The 17,543-nt window shown below is 60.9% G+C and overlaps 1 protein-coding gene across 4 annotated transcripts; it reads left to right on the top strand.

Moving 5' to 3' along the window:
• Positions 1-4,294: 4,294 nt before the first annotated feature.
• Positions 4,295-12,097, top strand: STMN4 (stathmin 4). Of its 4 annotated transcripts, none has more exons than XM_063330760.1 (6): positions 4,295-4,398; positions 8,427-8,477; positions 8,963-9,058; positions 9,655-9,860; positions 10,053-10,244; positions 11,209-12,097. In XM_063330760.1, exons 1-6 carry the CDS (start codon positions 4,353-4,355, stop codon positions 11,266-11,268), a joined length of 651 nt encoding a protein of 216 aa, XP_063186830.1. In that variant the 5' UTR covers positions 4,295-4,352; the 3' UTR covers positions 11,269-12,097. The 4 variants fall into 4 exon arrangements, with proteins under 4 accessions (XP_063186830.1, XP_063186829.1, XP_063186827.1 ...); XM_063330759.1 differs by having other exon boundaries at positions 9,652-9,860; XM_063330757.1 differs by lacking the exon at positions 11,209-12,097 and adding an exon at positions 10,748-11,202 and having other exon boundaries at positions 9,652-9,860.
• Positions 12,098-17,543: the final 5,446 nt, after the last annotated feature.

The following is a 17,543-nucleotide window of genomic DNA, read 5'->3' as shown; positions in this document are numbered from 1 at the left end:
TTTAGTGTAATAAATGGTACCTGCGTCTCCCCCTGAGCTCAGTCCCATCCCCACAGGGGCAGAGAACCGGCTTTAAGCGGGGAGTTAAACCCTGCAGCCGCGGGTGGTGTCTCCCCGGGACTGAACGTTTGCTCGCGCATCCGACATTGGAGCACAAATTTGGGGGAACCTCCCATAAGGAACAGGCGGGTTTTCCCTGGGACCCTCCTCCGCAGCCATCGCATCCCGAGATCCCACCCGGGGACACGCTGGGTACCGGCAGGACCTTTTCCAGGCTCAAACCTTCCTCCTCGCAGCAATTAGAAGGATCTCATAAATCATTATTATTATTATTGGTAGCACTAGCGGTTTTTTAGCATCGTTTTTGGCGGCTCCTCAGGAGGATGGGGATCGACAGCATCCAGGATGCTCGGGATGCCCATCCCCATCCACCCTGGAACCCCTGGTCCACGGGTGGGGGGGGAAAGGGGGCGTGAATCCAAGCAGGGGAGGGCTGGGGGCTGCTGCAATGAAGCCCCCCCACACACACACACGCCCCCCCACATCAGACTGTACTTGAACACCCCCCCCCCCGCATCTCCCCCCCCTTGATTTATAGGGACGGGCGATATTTCGGAGGAGCAGGCGGCTCTCCCATTGGCTGGCAGCCCGGCGATGATGTCATTTCTGCCCAATCCGGGGGAGGACAGCACCTTTTCCCCGCCTCCCTCCCCCCCCCCCCCCCCGCCCCCCCTCGCCCTCCCTCTCCCCGGGTACCAGCCAGCGCCGGGGCACGGCGCATCCCGGAGGGATGGGGACGAAGTGGGGGGACACACACACCACCCCCCGCCAACAAAGGAGGTTTCCCGGGGGGTGTGGAGCCCTCGGGCAGCCGGGGGGGATGCAGGGTCCTGGGGGCACATCCTGCACCGGGTCCCCAGCGCTGGGGCAGCCGGGGGGATGCAGGGTCCTGGGGACACATCCTACACCGGGTCCCCAGCCCTCGGGCAGCTCGGGGGATGCAGGGTCCTGGGGACACATCCTACACCGGGTCCCCAGCCCTTTGCCAGCCCGGGGGATGCAGGGTCCTGGGGACACATCCTACACCGGGTCCCCAGCCCTCGGGCAGCTCGGGGGGGATGCAGGGTCCTGGGGACACATCCTGCACCCGGGTCCCCAGCCCTTTGCCAGCCCGGAGGATGCAGGGTCCTGGGGACACATCCTACACCGGGTCCCCAGCCCTTTGCCAGCCCGGGGGATGCAGGGTCCTGGGGACACATCCTGCACCGGGTCCCCAGCGCTGGGGCAGCTCGGGGGGGATGCAGGGTCCTGGGGACACATCCTGCACCCGGGTCCCCAGCCCTCGGGCAGCTCGGGGGGGATGCAGGGTCCTGGGGACACATCCTGCACCCGGGTCCCCAGAGACGGGACAGCACAGGGGGCATGCGGGATCCTGGGGATGGGTCCCACACCAGGTCGCCAGACCTCGGGTAAGTTGGGGGGGTGCAGGGTCCTGGGGACACGTCCTGCACCGGGTCCCCAGCGCTGGGACAGGCGGGTTGGGGCTAAGCCCGTGCCCTGGGAGTGATGGCCGGGATCTGCTCCAGCTCTTCCCAGGGCCAGGAATCCTTCGGAAGACCCAACCCCGTGGGTCTCCTTCCTTGAAGGATCTGGGGATGCTGAACCTCCGGGGGGAGGCTGGAGTTGTCCTGAGAGAGGAATCCAGGGGGAGGGGGATGCAGAGCCCACGTCCAGACCTGCAACCCCCCCACCCCCAGCACAGTTGAAGCGTGGGAAAGGGCTTGGCGGGGGGGGGACATCATGTACCCTCTCCCCATCCTTAGGGTCTCCCTTGGGTGCCGCGTCCCTCCCAGGACACAGGGACCCTCCCGCATGGCTGTCCTTGTGCTCCAGGCCCATGGACCACAGGCTGCAGATGGGTCCCATGGCGAAAGGTTCCCCCCATCTCTCCCACCCCCCCCGGCCTGTGCCGGGAAGGGTTTGGACGCTGGTACTGGGATGCAGAGCAAGTTTCCCGAAGCCAGCATGCTGCAGCCATGGGAGGAGGCAAACCCTTCACCTCCCATGGCCTCCTCTGGCCGCAGGCTGACCCAGCTGGAAAGGGGGGTGACATCCCCTGTGTGACACATGGTGGGGCATCTGTGACACATCCCAGTGAGACTCAATGGCACAAGGCTTCCCTCCGAGAGCATCCTCTGCTGCTGGGGCTCTTTCCCCCGCCAGCATCAGCCTGGCTCCATAACCAAGCTCCCCCCAAGCCACCTCCTGCCGTGTCCCACCCCGGAGCTGGGGACAGCCCCACGCCAGGCTGACACCCTGGGGACGGGTGGTGGCCTGTGGCAGCCTGCAGTCCCCATCGCCCTGGGGAGACCCAAATCTCCTTGGCCTCCTTTTTCCTGCGCCGCCTTTATTTTAGAGCAGCACGTGCTGCCGGAGCAGAGCGGTCCCCGGCAGGCTCTGCAGGCTGGAGGGTGACAGCCCTTAGGGGATGGTGGCCACCAAGCATCCCCAGAGCCACAGCCTTACACAGGGGCTCCAGGAGCTCAAACCAAGCTCTGTCGCCCCCAAACGCTGATCCTGTGGAGCTGGGGAACAAGGAGGCACCTCCAGATGTGACCCCCCCAGGGCTCCCAGCGTCTCCTCCAGCTCCAGCGACCGCAGCCAGCCATGCAGGTAGCCTGTGGCCATCAACATGGCGGGGCAGGAGGGGTTTGTGCCCTGAACCAGAACCCGTGGGGAGCTCAAAGGAGCATTTGAGCAGAGCCCCCTGCACCCCCCCACCGCGGGGTGTCACACATCCCGGTGCCAGCCACGGCGGGGACCGTCCTGCGGCCACGTGGGTCCCCACAATGGCTCTTTGTCCCCCACTTGGCCGCTGCGCCTCGACTCTTTCGTCCCCTTGGCCCCCTCGGTCTCGGGGCTGTGCTCTGTCCCCTCTGCACCTCCTCGCGTGTCCCACGGGCACCCAAACCCTGCCGAGCTTGGGGGGGAGGGAGTCCTGCACGGAGCTCGCTCAACGCCCCACCATCCGAGAATCCTTCGGGAGGGACGCCTTGCCCCGTTGAGTTCCACCGGGATGTGTCACAGATGCCCCACCACGAGCTGCGGTGTCACCCAGGCGCTGTCACCCCCCAGTTTCCAGCTGGGTCACCCTGTCCTTCCCCGTGTCCTGAGGCCACGGGCTTTGCAAAGCCACCCGAGATTCGTTTTCCAGGGCGCGGGAGGGGGGAACCACCTCCCCCCACAACTGCCCTGATGCTCGTGGCGTAACGGCGGGGACCGGTTCCTAAATATACCCGCACGGTTCCCCGGAGGTGCCGGGCTCGTGCTCGCCGTCAGACGGAGCCGTCGGTGATAAATAGGCCGGGACAAAGCGGAGCTGGGGAAAGGAGAGTCGGGTTTTGGGAAGGACACAAGCCTGAGAGATGCCCTGGCTCTGGCGGGGCTCCCCGGGGACCCCCCCACTCGCCCCGGTGTCGCACCAGAATAGTTTCGGGATCTGGGACTCGGCCTCTCCGAGGTCCCATTGCCCGGTTTGGAGGAGGAAAACGGGTCCTCACGTGGCTTCGGGGCTGGGAACTGGTCACGCCAGGCTTGGGACACATCCCGGGAGGATGGAGAAGGCACCCCATCGCTCCCCAGTACGGAGAGGACACCCCACATCCCGCGTGGGGTCCAGGGGAGCGGAGCTGGGGGGGGTTGTCCCCTTTGGAGCTGCCACCGGGGCTCTGTTAAACCCTCCCAGTCCCCTTCTTTGTCACTTTGTCCCTCTCCAGCTTTGTCCTGCTCCCTCAGAAAGCTGGAGCTTCCCTTCCACCCTGCGCTCAGCCCTTTCACCCCATCGTCTTCCCCCCAGAACCCCCCCAAAAACCGCTTTTTTGGGCCGAATCCGGCCCCTTACCCACCCCCTCCCCCGCCTTTTATAATTTTTTTTTTCCCTCCCTTTTTTTAATGTCCTTTTTTTTTTTTTATCTCTCCCCTAGGATCTTATTAGAAAAAAAAAATAAAAAAATTTAAAAATATCGGGTTTAATTCTTAATTTTTTTCTCCTTTTTTTTCCCCTTTTATTTTTTTTTTAATTTTTTTTTTAAATTTTTTTTTTTTAATTTTTTTTTTCGGGCCCAGCCCCGAAAATAGCTGCTGGGCGTGATGTCACCGGGCTGGTCCCCGGTTCGCACAGTCCCCCGGCCAATCAGGGGCGGCGGCGCCGCTGCGCCAATCGCCGGCCGGGGAGGTGATGTCATTTAGGGGGGGGGCGAGGGGAGGGGATGGAGGGGGGAGGCGCTGGGACCCCCCCCCCCGCTCCCGCCCCGCCTGGGATGCTCCGCGCAGACCCCCGCGCCCCGCGTTAAATGAGCCCGGAGAGCGCGGAGAAGCAGCCCGAGGTCCGGCGGTGGGGTGAGTGTCCTGATGGGGGGGGGGGCGAGAATTTTGTTTAATATGTGTGTTGGGGGGGTGGGGGTGGTGTTTTTTGGTTTAAAAGTTTTTGGGGTGGGGGGGAGGATTTTTTTTTTTTCCAGGGGGTCCCTGGATGTCGCTCTCTGGCCGCGACCCCCCTCTTTGTGTCCCCCCCACTCCCCAACCCCACCACATCCCTCCAGCATTCACCCTCCCCCCGGCTTGGGGCAGCCCCCAGCCCACCCCCGCGCTCTCGCCCCTTTTTGGGGTGGTGCTCCCCCCGCCTCATCGCCACCCACCCGAGCAGGAACGGACCCCCCCCCACGGTGGGGCTTTTACCATCAGCCTGGGGGTCTTTTTCCCCCCACCCCTGACAGCCGAGACATCCCCCCCCGCGCCCCCTTTTACCTCCGCACCCCTCATCCTGCCCTGCCACGGGGGGGGGGGGGCGTGGGGCACCCCACGCTGCGGGGATGCAGGGATGGAGCTCAGCATCCTCCTCCTCGCCCCCCGCATCCCCGGGGGACGCGCACCACCAGCATCCTCGGGAACCCCGGGGGGTGCGTCGCCTCCCCGGGACACCCACCCCCCCCCACCCTTAAAATGGGGTGCGGAGCCCCCCAACCCCACCCCGGAGGGCAGGACCGGGCTGAATTATTGATGGTGGCAGGATGCTGGCGGAGGTGACCCGCTCTCAGCAGGCGCTGAAATATTTATTCCAGGGAGGGGGGGCGGAAAAACGAGGGGGAGGGAGGGAGGGAGGAGGCGGCTGCCATCCTGCCTCTCCCCCGGAGATGTCGGGGGGGGGGGGAAGCATCCATCGCTTGCCAAGCTTCAAGGGAGGCAGCCCCCTCCGCCTCTCCATCCCCTCCCTCCATCGCTGGGGGCTTCTCCCAGGGAAGGGGATGGGAAATGGGGCGAGGGGGCGGGGGGGGGAGGGGGTCCCCACCGCCTCGGTGGGGGTGTGAAAGGGGGTCCCAGCCCTTTGGAGTGGGATCGGGCCCCCTCCCTGCCACGTGCGCCTCGCTGGGAGCAGGATCGCTCCCGCAGCCTCCCCGCCCTGGGGGTTTGAGACGGGTTTTCAGCCTGGGGGGGGGACGGTTTTCAGCCTGGGGGGGGGACGGTTTTCAGCCTGGGGATGACAGGTTTAACCTGGGGGTGACAGCCCCCACAGAGCCCCAACCACACCCCGCTCCCCTTGGGCTGGGCGTACTGGTTTGGGGTCGGGGGGGGGACAACGGGGCTGGGAGGCAGAGAGGGAGGGGGCTCAGCACGGGGAGGGGGGCGTGGGGGTCTTCTTGGAGGAGCCTCCAAACGCCTCGACCAGCAGCTTCATCCAGCGAGGAGGAGTGGGGCTGGTGGCCAACCTCCCCCTCCGCCCCCCAACTCACCCCCCCCTCCCCCAATTCCACAGCTGGTGGCACCCCCCGGAATGGACCCACCCCATCCTCCTCCCTGTTTGGGGTCTGACGGGGGTGGTGGTGGTGGGGGGTGTCTCTGCACGGACCCCATCCTCCTCCCCATTTGGGGTCTGACGGAGGGGGGGGTCTCTGCACGGACCCCATCCTCCTCCCCATTTTGGGTCTGACGGAGGGGGGGTCTCTGCACGGACCCCATCCTCCTCCCCATTTTGAGTCTGATGGGGGGGGGGGTCTCTGCATGGACCCCATCCTCCTCCCCATTTTGAGTCTGACGGGGGGGGTCTCTGCACGGACCCCATCCTTCTCCCCATTTTGGGTCTGACGGAGGCGGGGGGGTCTCTGCACGGACCCCATCCTCCTCCCCATTTTGGGTCTGACGGAGGGGGTGTCTCTGCACGGACCCCATCCTCCTCCCCATTTTGGGTCTGACGGGGGGGGGGATCTCTGCATTTCCCCCTCCAGCCAGGGCAGGAACGCCTGGAAGAAAGGTTTTTGTGGCATGAAATGCATCCAGGTCCCCCTGCCCCCCCACCCCCCGGCAAGCCCAGGGAAAATGAGGAATTGGGGTGACAATGGAAGGAGAGGGGAGGGATGGGGATGGCAAAGGCTTTGGCTGCCTGCGTGCCGGGCTGTCACAGCTCCGGGCACAGCCTCGTGTGGGGACACGAGCCACCGGAGCTTCCCCACCGCGCTTGGCAGGAGCCACCCGGAGCAAACCCAAGGGGAAAGCCCTGGGAGGGGGGGGGGGTACAACCCTGGGAACCCCCAAACTCAACCAGCCCCCGCTCAGGGCGTCACCTAGAAAAGGGGGAGCATCTCCGGGGTGGTGCCTCCGTCACCCTGTCCCCGTTTTGTCCCCATTTCCCCCCCTCCCCGGCAGCTGCGGGGGGGTTATTTGAGTGATCCCCGCGTCCGATCCCGGCAGGACGGGGGACAAGGGGTGGGGATTCCTCGGGATCCCCCAGTTCCAAGCGGGTCGGGGTGTGTTGCGGCTGCGGGAGCTGGCAGTGCCCTGTCAGCCCCAGGATGCGCACGGCGGGGAGGGGGGGGTTGTCCCTTCCTTGGGGGAAGCTGCGAGGATTTAAGAGTCCTTATTTTTAAAACGGATTTTTTTTTTTTTTTTTTTACCATTAGAAACAAAAGCCGTGGATAATTCCAAAACCCAAATTCAGCCCCCACTTTGGCACAGCCGGGAAGGGCATTTCCACCCGGAAACCGCCTCTGGTGGCGCCGACATCCCGTCTGTGTCCCCAGAAACCCTGGGAAAGGGGGACAGCCCGGGATTACCCGGGCCTTAATGAGGCTCTGGGTGTTGCCGCCCCAACACCGGGTCCTGCGCTCGCCCCGGGGCTCTGCACCCCGGGGATGGGCGGGGGTCCCGGGATGCCCCCACGCCTGACCCACAGCCACAAAGACCCCCGGAGAGGGTGCCGGTGGGGTGTGGGAGAGGGTCCCGGTGCGTCAGCCCCCCTGCGTGTGGTCTGGCAAGGGGCGAGCTGAGGACTGGCGCTCTCTAGACACGAGCTCTGTGTGTGTGTGTGTCCCCATCACACCAGCGTGTGCCCATCTCAGCGTACCACCACGTGCCCATCACACCACACCAGTGTGTCTCCATCCCACCAGCACGTACCCACCACATCCGTGTGCCCATCGCACCGCTCTGTCCCTCACACCTCACCAGTGCACGCCCATCACACCACACCAGTGTGTCCCCATCCCAACAGCACGTACCCACCACATCTGTGTGCCCATCACACCAGTGTGTCCCTCACACCACACCAGCGTGTGCCCAACCCAACAGCACGTCCCCATCACGTCTGCCTGCCCATCACACCGGTGTGTCCCTCACACCACTATGTCCCCATCCCAACAGCACCTCCCCATCCCATCACACCAGTGTGTGCCCATCGCACCAGTGTCCCTCACGCCACACCAGCGTGTTCCCACCTCACCAGCGCACGCCCATCACACCACACCAGCCTGTGCCCAACCCAACAGCATGTCCCCACCACATCACACCACATCTGTGTGCCCATCACACCAGTGTCCCTCACGCCACATCACCGTGTGCCCAACCCAACAGCACGTCCTCATTGCATCACATCACATCTGTGTGTCCCTCACACCACACCAGTGTTCCCATCCCCATCACATCACACCACGTCTGTGTGTCCCTCACACCACACCAGTGTGCTCAACCCAACAGCACGTCCCCATCACATCGCACCAGCGTGTGCCCATCGCACCAGTGTGTCCCTCACACCACACCAGTGTGTGCTCAACCCAACAGCACGTCCCCATCACATCACACCAGCGTGTGCCCATCGCACCATTGTGTCCCTCACACCACACCACACCAGTGTGTGCTCAACCCAACAGCACGTCCCCATCACATCACACCAGATGGTGCCCACCACAGCAACCCCAACGTGTTCCCAAGGCCATGCGTGGGCAGATGTCCCACTGCCTGCAAGGGACAGGCAGGGCCAGGGGATGCCCCCAGCCTCTGGGACACCCCACGGAGGGCAGACATGGGTGGGCAGGGCCAGGGGATGTCCCCAGCCCCAAGGACACCCCACACTGAACCTGTCTCTCTCTTTCCCCCAGGAACGCTCTTGCTGCAGACGCCCAAGGATCTCCACGCCATGACTCTGGCTGGTACGGCACCATCGCGGGGCTGCGCGTGGGGACAGGGGGACAGCACGGCTCACCCATGCCCGTGAACCCAACCCTGGCACCTACCCCATGCTGGGGCACCCCTAGTTTGAGTGGGGCCCCATCCAACCCCCCCCCAGGGCTGGCCCTACCCCGGGCTAACCCCTGCCCTGGGACGCTCACAGCACCCAAGTGGTGACAGGGGAGGGCTCGTGCGTGTGGGGAACACACCAGGACAGACACCACCCATGTGGCCATGAGTAAAACACGCCCCCCTCCCCACCCCCCCTTCATGCCTCAGTTTCCCCTTTGCACACCTTGCTTCCCCCACCCAGATCACTCTGTTTGCAATATCTGGGCAAACTTTGGAGCCAGCCACCGCCTCCGTCCCAGCCCTTCCCTGGCGCGTGGCAGCCCCTGCCCTGGACACCCGGCGGGACCCCCCCCCCCCCCACCCCTCTGACCCCCGTCCCACCATCTCTTCCCAGCTTACAAAGAGAAGATGAAGGAGCTGCCCCTCGTCTCCCTCTTTTGCTCCTGTTTCCTCTCGGACCCCCTGAACAAGCCGACGTACACGTATGAAGGTAGGAGCCTGCAGCCCGCCCATGGACGAAGGATGCACACGGATGGTGGGGGAGGCAGACACCCCCCACCTTGGTACAAGCACCCCCCCCCCGGCCTCCACCATGGCTCCGCTGCACGAAGCGCCAGGCGTGGGCTCGGTATTTTTAGGCAGACGGCGCCGGGTGATTCAGCCTGATTCATGTCGGCGGGTCCAGAGGCGACAGCGGCGACGGAGGGGGATGCCCAGCCTCGGGGGGGCTCTTCCCGGCCAGCTGCGGGGGGATCTGGTCTTCACGGTCCCATTCCCAGTCCTCAAAGCAGGGCTGAACGTTGCCCTGCTTGCTCGTTTCTCCCTCGAGGGGCTGCCCAGCCCCTCAGCTTGCCCAAATATTCCCAGCTCAGCCCCCTCCATGGGTGTCTTGAAGTCCCTGCCCCAACCCACGACGTTGGGGCTGAACCGCAGGGGTGCATTCGGGGTGTGCGGGGATTTGGGTGGAACCCGTGGGGACTGGGGAAGGTGGTGGTACATTGAGGGGGCTGTGGGACCCCGGGATGGTTTCCCACTGGAGTGGGATGCACCCGTGCCGGCGGTCAGCCCGTGCCGCTCTCCCAGCAGACACGGTAGACCTCACCTGGTGCGTCATCTCCGACATGGAAGTCATCGAGCTCAACAAGCGGACCTCGGGGCAGTCCTTTGAGGTCATCCTGAAGCCCCCATCGTTCGATGGCATCCCCGAGTTCAACGCCTCCCTGCCCCGGCGCCGCGACCCATCCCTGGAAGAGATCCAGAAGAAGCTGGAGGCAGCGGAGGAGAGGAGGAAGGTAAGTCCAGCAACTCGCGCATGGTACCGCAGCAGGGGGACGTGCCATGGGGACATGCCACCTTGCACTTGGGGTGCTCAGCAAGGTGCACCCACCTTTGGGGACGTTGCTGAGTTTAGAGGGGATGGTTTTGGCCAGGAGGGTAAGGAACCCATGGTCCACATGGCCATCGTGTCCGCTTTGCCCACGCAGTACCAAGAGGCTGAGCTGCTGAAGCATCTGGCGGAGAAGCGGGAGCACGAGCGGGAGGTCATCCAGAAGGCGATCGAGGAGAACAACAACTTCATCAAAATGGCCAAAGAGAAGCTGGCACAGAAGATGGAGTCCAACAAGGAGAACCGCGAGGCCCATTTAGCAGCCATGCTGGAGCGCTTGCAGGAGAAGGTGAGTGCATGGTGGGGAGGCAGGGGGGGATGAGCTGGGGCACCGGTCCAGGAGGGTGTCACAGGACACCTGGGCACCCTGCATGGTTCTTGGGGTGGCATTTCCCCTTGGGGACACCACCAAAGCGGGGACTCCCTCTTCCCTTCCCACCATGCAGCGATATCCAAACACAACGTCCCACCTGGGGTGGGGGGTCTTGACCAGGGACCCACAGAGCCTGACGTGTCCGTAGGCTCACGAGCGGTTGGTGGGTGGAGAGCTGGGACCCGTATCTTGTCCGCAGACATGCAAAGCCTTTGCTTTCCCCGTGTCCCACCCTAATGGCTTTGACCCACCGCTGGCAATTTTTCCACCTCCTGGGTGGTAGACCTTCCCCTGGCCCCTTCCCCAGAGGCCATGGAGCCGTCAGCTCCCCGGCGGAGCTGGAGGGGTCCGTGCTGCCATTCTAGGAGATGCTTCCACCCTGCCAGCCTGTGCAGACCTCTTCTCTCTCCCTGAAGCAGGTCTGTTCCCAACCTCAGCACGGAAGGTCCCACCCTCACCACCTCCAGCTCCCTCCAAAACATCCCTTCTGCAAGGAGCTCGCCCAGTGCCCTTCTCCAAACGCCTCAGCTAGCCTTGGGTCAGAGGCAGAGAGCACGAGATAATGAAGGACAATCCGAGCTAACCCCATCTCCTTGGGGCTCCCGGTCCATCCCGTCTGGTTGACGTCTACCTCCTAGCTAGAGGGCGAGGACAATCTGTCCCTGAGTGCCTCCACAGTCCTTAAAACACCCCAGAGGGGAGGAGAGGACGCTGTTGACCCATCGGTGGTGTCCCTCCGGGGATGAACCTCGCAAAACGCCCTCGTGCCTTCGAACCCCTCCGAAGCCGCTGGCCCGCCCGTGGGGACCCCGAAGTCCATCCAGCTAACGCGTGTCCCCCCCTCCTCCTTCCCTCCTACTCCCCCACCCCCCTCCCACAGGACAAACACGCGGAAGAAGTGAGGAAAAACAAGGAGCTCAAGGAAGAAGCCTCCAGGTAAAGAGGCGATGGTTGGACTGACAGCTCCGGGGAGGTGGCGGAGGCTGCCGCAGCGCAAGGTCGGATGGTGGAAGGGTGGACGTTCCTCTGCTTTCTTTGTTCGTGAATGTAAAGAGTTGACCAGTGAAGCCATCCTATTCGTTTCGGGGAGGGTGGGGAGGGAGGAGAAAGAAGGGAGGGTGGGCGGGAGGGTGCCGGCTTTCGGATGCCCACCTCCTTGGTGGGTCTCATGAGCCGCCCGTCAACCAGGTCCAGAGGAGACAGCCAAGGGCTGGCGAAGCGGCAGAGGTGCCCCCCTGGGGAAAAGCCAGGGGGGACAGAGCGGGTGGGGAGGGAAGAAGTGGGGGGGAATGTGCGTCGTGTGTGACTTTAATTTGGTGCTGGGCAGGCAGGGCGGGCAGGTGGGCATCCCTCCGGCTTCCTTCTTCTCCTCCATCCCACCCCATCAACGGGCAGCGGCATCTCTTGGTGTCCCTCCCTCCCTTTTTCCTGCCTGGACTCAGGGCCTCTTGCCCAAACCAGGCGTTATTTGCCCATAGACCTTACAGAACCACTTTTGGGAAGGGGGAGAAGAGACATCCCCCCCCATTGGAGGTGGTTAGAGAGTGAGGCTCGCTTGCTCCAAAGCCTTTATCCAGCTGCAGGAGACGCCGATGATCCTTTTCAAGGGTGAAGTTAAAAAGCCCCGTGACTTCCCAAAGAGCTGCTTTTTTTTTGTAAGAACCTCCTGAGAATCATCTTTGTGGGAACTCTTGGATGAAATCCTCTTTCCTGCTGTCGAGCAGCTGGAAAGCCCTCAGCTTTTAGAGGTGGTTATTTGAAAAGGGAGATCACCCCCATGGAGAGCAAGAGCAGGAGAGGAAACCAGGGCAAGGCTGTGGAAACCATGATGGAAGGGATGGGGAAGAACGAAAGGGAAAGAGGAGCTGGGGGAGCCCAGGCTGGAGATCCAGAGGTGGGATGGAGATGCCTCTCTGGAGAGCAGGAGAAGACAACGGCCATAGGGCATTCCTGGGGTTGGCGATGGCACCTCCTGGTGACACTGGGGCGGTTTGGGACCCCACCAACACCTCCTCCCACCCCATGACCAGCCCAGGAGGTGCTTTGCAGGAGCTGCTGGGCAGTCCCCTGGGTGATCTTTGCCTCCAGGGAGGGCGAGCGAAGCAGAGAGGTGGCAGCGAGATCCTTCCCAGTGGGAGAAGGTGGAAATGCTGCTTCCCGCCAGGGGCGTGGGTATGTCCCCTCCTCTCCCAGTTGCCAGCAGGCAGTGGTCCCAGTGCCGCGATGCCCTGGCACCTCACCAGCCTCCAACCCTGATGCTAACAGAGGGTTGGATCTCCACTATGGCCAGACAAGGCTTTCCAAAAACTGGTTTGGGTCTGGAGGGAACCGTGTCTCTTCTTGTGCCGCGAGATGCTCGCCTGGACCCCAGAGGCTCGGGGAGGACCACCCGGGGCTGGGGGGGGAGCATGGAAGAGGGCGGTGGGTGAAGGAGACGGAGGGGGCTGTTCTAGCTGTGGCACGAGCTGTCCTTTTTTTGTATACAACGGTTGTAAATAAACTGCCTTGGCATTTCTTTTGTTTTCTCACGATCTGTGCAGTCTCTTGTGTGTGGCCTTTTTTTTTTGGGGGGGTGGGGTGGGCGCATCCCAGTGTCGCTTACACTGGGAAGGGGAAAGGGACTCGGGGGGAGCGGGGAAATAAGGGTGGAAGGCAGCACGTGCATCAGGGGGACGGGTCTGTTCTATCCCCATGCCCCAAACAACCCCAGCCTGGTGGGACCGCAGCAGATTTGGGCTCCTTTGGCCCTCCAGCGTTATCGGCCCCTTGCACCCGGCCGTGCGCCCCTGGGGCACGCAGAGGCGATGGTCTCCCACCACACACCCAGAGCAGGGAGCTGGAGCCAAACTTCGGCCATGTGCTGGGAGATGAGGAGTTGGCCGCCATGGGGAGGAAGCACGGAGGTGGATAGACACACGCCAAGGTCTACGCTGAGGCCAGATGACCCATTGGTCTATGCACGGAGTAGACAAAAGAAAAAGGTCATGTCCTCAGTGCCAGGAGAGGAGCCAGGGGGGTTCTTCTTCTCCAGCCCTATGGAGAAAGTGGTACCAATTCCTCTCTCATCTCTGCCCAGCCTTGAGAGACGTGATGGCGCCAAAATTTAGCACCAGCCTCCCAGGGAGGCCAAGTGCCCATTCCTCCTGGGCCAAGGAGGTCCTCTCTGACCTGATCTTCTCCGATCTGGGCTAAGGAGGTTCTCCCTGACCCTGAGAAGCCTTGGAAGATGGGCATCCAACCAAGGAGCTGGTGGTCCCATGGGTGTGGGATTCAGTGCCAACATTAAGACAAGTCCCTCCCTGTGAACACAGCAGCCACGGTCAGGGGTTCCCATCACGCTCAGGTGCAACAGCAAAGGGTCCACATCAAAAGGGACCATGCAAAAAAGGACTTGGAGTCAGTGTTGAGGTGGCAGAGTCCACCATGGTCATACGAACTGGTGGGACATGAGTTAGCAACCCCCAGAAGCCATGTGGGAGAGGACCTGGGGAGTGCAGAAGAGCTTGCTCCACCCAAGAAGGGAGGAGAAGCCACAGGGTCAAGAAGGCAAGGTGCATACATCTGGTACAGATGACGGCAACAGGAGTCTTGAGGGTGACCATCAGCAGACTTGTAGGAGCTGGGTAAGCCTGCAGCAGATAAAATACCGCTCTGTTAGGTGTATTGGATTTGAATAAACAAAGAATAATGAAATATACTCTTCTGCCATAGGACTCTGTGCCGTAGCCCACAACAGCATGTGCGTTGATGGGCACGAAGGGATGCAGGAACCATGACACAACAGAAAGGGGCACCCAAGCTGGGCTGAAGATGAAGAAAATAGGGAGAGACTAAAAGACCTACCTCCAAAGAGCCTTTAAAAGCATCCAGAAGCTTTGAGGAGGGTGGCAGAGAAGTGAGGAGCAGAGCCGGAAGAGCACAGCCCTCCCTGGGGTCAAGCCAGTGGGTGTCGGGGAGGAAAATGGGGCCCAAGGGTAAGAAGATGATGATGGGGTCACATCTGATGGCACCAACACCGTCAGGAGGTGGCTGTTCGGAGGAGGCCATCTGAAGAGGATCAGGGTGAGTCAAAACCAGGCAAAATGTGATGCAGGTGGTGTCAGGATGCACAATCCTAAAAACTCCTGACTCTCTCCAGGCACCTGGAGCAGAAACCCACCCCACCCAAAACCACCTGCATCTCAGATCATCCTGCTCCGTGGCCCAAATCCCAGTGAACACGATCAGTGCTCCAGCAAGGCCTCAGAGCCTCATTTTTCTCCCACTGCTGTCAAGGGGGAGGGGTGATGATGGCTTAGGCTAAAGAGAGGTGATCCACCTCAGATAATCCCCTCCCTAAACTGATCAAGTTTTAATCTTTTCCATAATTTTCAGCATTGTGATTTAGAATAGCTAATGACCTTTAAAGGTCCCTTCCAACGCAACACATTCTATGATTCTATGTTTAACGTCCCTGTTCTTCTTCCTCCCTGGCTCTTTCTCTCCATCCTCGAGGAGTCTGAAGATCCAGCTCTCTGGCGATGGACGCCTCACTAAGGGTTATTTAATGACCATCGGTCCAGGAGTCCTTTGCTGCATTTCCTCCAGTCTCAGTTCAGATGCCTTTCCCAGCCATGGGACTGGAGACCCGTGGGACCACAGGCTGGTGGCCCTCCTAAAGCTTCTCCATCTCCAGTAGATTACAACGCGTCCTGATTATCACACAGATAGAACTACTTGCATTGACCCAACATGTCAGACGGAAACTGTCCTTGGACCTTCCTCTTTCTTTGGTAGCTGTGAGCCAAAACAATGCCAGGTCACGTAGCTGTTCCCCCAGCGAGACACATGCAGAGCCAGCCGCTGCTCCGCAGCAGGAACGTTGCGTGTCGGTGAGCGCAGGGGTCTGCAGGGCTGTGTGGTTAGTGCAGCCCTGCACAGGACCCGGCGGGGCGCCTGCCTCGCGGCTGCACTCCATGAGGCTCTGTCAATACGATTTCTTGCCCCCACATCACTTTGGACGGCACCATAATGGGGTCAGCCAAATTAACGAGGCCGGGGTCAGTCTGAGTGTGAAGGGGAAGGGAGGAAGAAGGAGCCAGGCTCGCAGTCGGGAGCCCTGTCCTGGGGGGAGTCGGACACGCTGTCCTCCCCCAGCGCAGCGTACGGGGTCGTTTGATGGGCTCTAACGAGTTTCTTGCTTAGCCACGCTGCTGTGTCCTGCCCAAAGCCCCGTACCCAGCGGACGCATGGACTGGGACCATCACCTGTCCTCAGGGGAAGCCAACAGGGTTGTCAGCCCCACACAGGGGGAGAGGCAGGGGAGGTGTCCCCCTGTCTATGAGCTATGGGACACGAGCACCAGGAGTCCAGGCTTAGCCTTCCCTTTCTGTATGAGAGCCAGTTTTGCGGACACTGGCGCCACTTCTCTTCCCTCCATCCTGGGAGGAACTCAGGCACCCTCTGGCTGGATATGGGGCTTGCAGTGATGAGACTCAGGCTGCTCTTAGCCTTGCCGGGGTACCAAATACCTTCATGTCACCACACAGAGCCATTTGAGATGCTGCCACAGTCTCCCACCTGGCTCCCAAGGGCCCTGTGTCCTGTGGGTCCCATGTCACCCTTTGCCCACCCCACGTGCCATGGGCCTCTGATAGCCCACAAGTCTCAAATGGCAGAAGACACCCACACCTGGGTGAGGGGTTAGAGCTCCGAGCCTCACACCTGGGCATCCTGCACCAAACACCGGAGAGCAGGGGATGGAGGCCAAATCCTTGCCTGCCTGGTGGAATCCTCTTCCGAAGCACCATCCCCCCAGCACGGCCAGGACATACAAGAGGAAAGCACAAAACAAAGGTGTGGTGCCTTCAAGGAACCTTCCAAGGAGATATTTCATGGCTGAGATCTGGACAGACCTTCTGCACATGATCCCAGCTCTACTGTTTGAAAAGCCAGATGCAATCCCATCCCTAAATCCCAGCCCATGCAAGACCTGTGATATGAGTTGCACCTCCTGAACATCAGAGGATGCCTGGGTGTCCTTCAGAGCAGACAGGACAGATGCTGCTCCGTTGCTGACCTGCACATGGGGAAACAAGTGCCCGTCACAGTGAAGCGACACGTAACAGATCAAAACACCTACAGGAACAGCACCTTGGAAGTGCCTCCAAGGTGAATCTTCCTGCCACCAACCCGCTGCTGGGCTCTGGGTGTTTTTCCTGGCTCGTGCATCACCGACACTGTGCAGGGACGGTTCTGCTGTTTGATGTCCTTCCTCCAGTCCAGACCCTCATGCTGGTTTCTCAGAAATCATAAATTTGGGCAAGGTACCAGCCATTCATGCATGGGAAGCTGGCACTGGTGAGCATCGGGCATCGTAACTCGCTGGGGCTTCTGCGGGGGACTAAGGGATGCTGTGTGAACCCCAAAACAGTATGAAAACCACATTATTCTGTCTGTTCCTCCAGTGTGCAGACTATCTGTGCACGAGAAGCTGTTGGGGCAAGGTGGAGGAGTCACATCTGAGGCAGGACAATTGTATACCAGGCACTCAGCATGTGTCCAGCATGAGCTCCCTAACTGAAGGGGAGTTTTGGGGTGCAGGGTCTTGCAAAACCACCTGTACACCGGCAACCATATCAGTAATGCCATAGAAGGCCAAGATTGCCTCAATAATGACATCAGATATAACAAATTTGAGTGTGGATGCAGCAGAATTGGGACCAATAAGGAAAAAAAAAAAAGTAACTAGGGGAAGACTGGGCTGAGAAAAAGAGGCGCTATGGCAGAAATAGAAAAAAAAAAGAGGAATGAGTTAAGGAACACAGGAGGATGGGATCTTTCGGTGGTCGGAGGATGGATGCCTAACAGATGGTGGTGACGCTGACCTGGGGACCCAACCACGCAGGATGCCCTTGATCAACTTTCTGGACTCTTCATCAGGGCTATGTCCAAAAGACTTAGTGCAAGAGGGTAAAAAGGGAGACTCTTGCGCCCTGGGGTGAAGAGCTATGAGGGGGGAAGGAAGGTAAGACTAATTCAGCCTGTGATTCATGAGATTTAAGAGTGATAGCTTTATCGTTGTGTTTAATAATGTGCAAAATCAGATCGTAGATTAATAATGATAACGTGACCATTAGTTAATTAGGTTGCTGCTTATTCAAGTGATTTATTAGTTTCTTAGTAGGGTATTGCTTAACCAGGGGGCACCATGGCCTTTTGAACGCCTGCAGTCCA

This window comes from Chroicocephalus ridibundus, chromosome 3 (assembly GCF_963924245.1).
Source record: "Chroicocephalus ridibundus chromosome 3, bChrRid1.1, whole genome shotgun sequence".
Taxonomy (NCBI): Eukaryota; Metazoa; Chordata; class Aves; order Charadriiformes; family Laridae; genus Chroicocephalus; species Chroicocephalus ridibundus.
The sequence above is the reverse complement of the archived record's forward strand: the minus strand, read 5'-3'. Positions and strand labels throughout refer to the sequence as shown.

What these genes read in the sequence shown, in the direction of transcription:
- STMN4 (XM_063330757.1), top strand. Translation starts at nt 4,353, where the DNA reads ATGAGCCCGGAGAGCGCGGAGAAGCAGCCCGAGGTCCGGCGGTGGG. An exon ending in CCACGCCATGACTCTGGCTG is followed by an intron (nt 8,478 to 8,962) that starts GTACGGCACCAT and finishes ATCTCTTCCCAG; the next exon opens with CTTACAAAGAGAAGATGAAG. An exon ending in TGGAGCGCTTGCAGGAGAAG is followed by an intron (nt 10,245 to 10,747) that starts GTGAGTGCATGG and finishes TCCCTGAAGCAG; the next exon opens with GTCTGTTCCCAACCTCAGCA.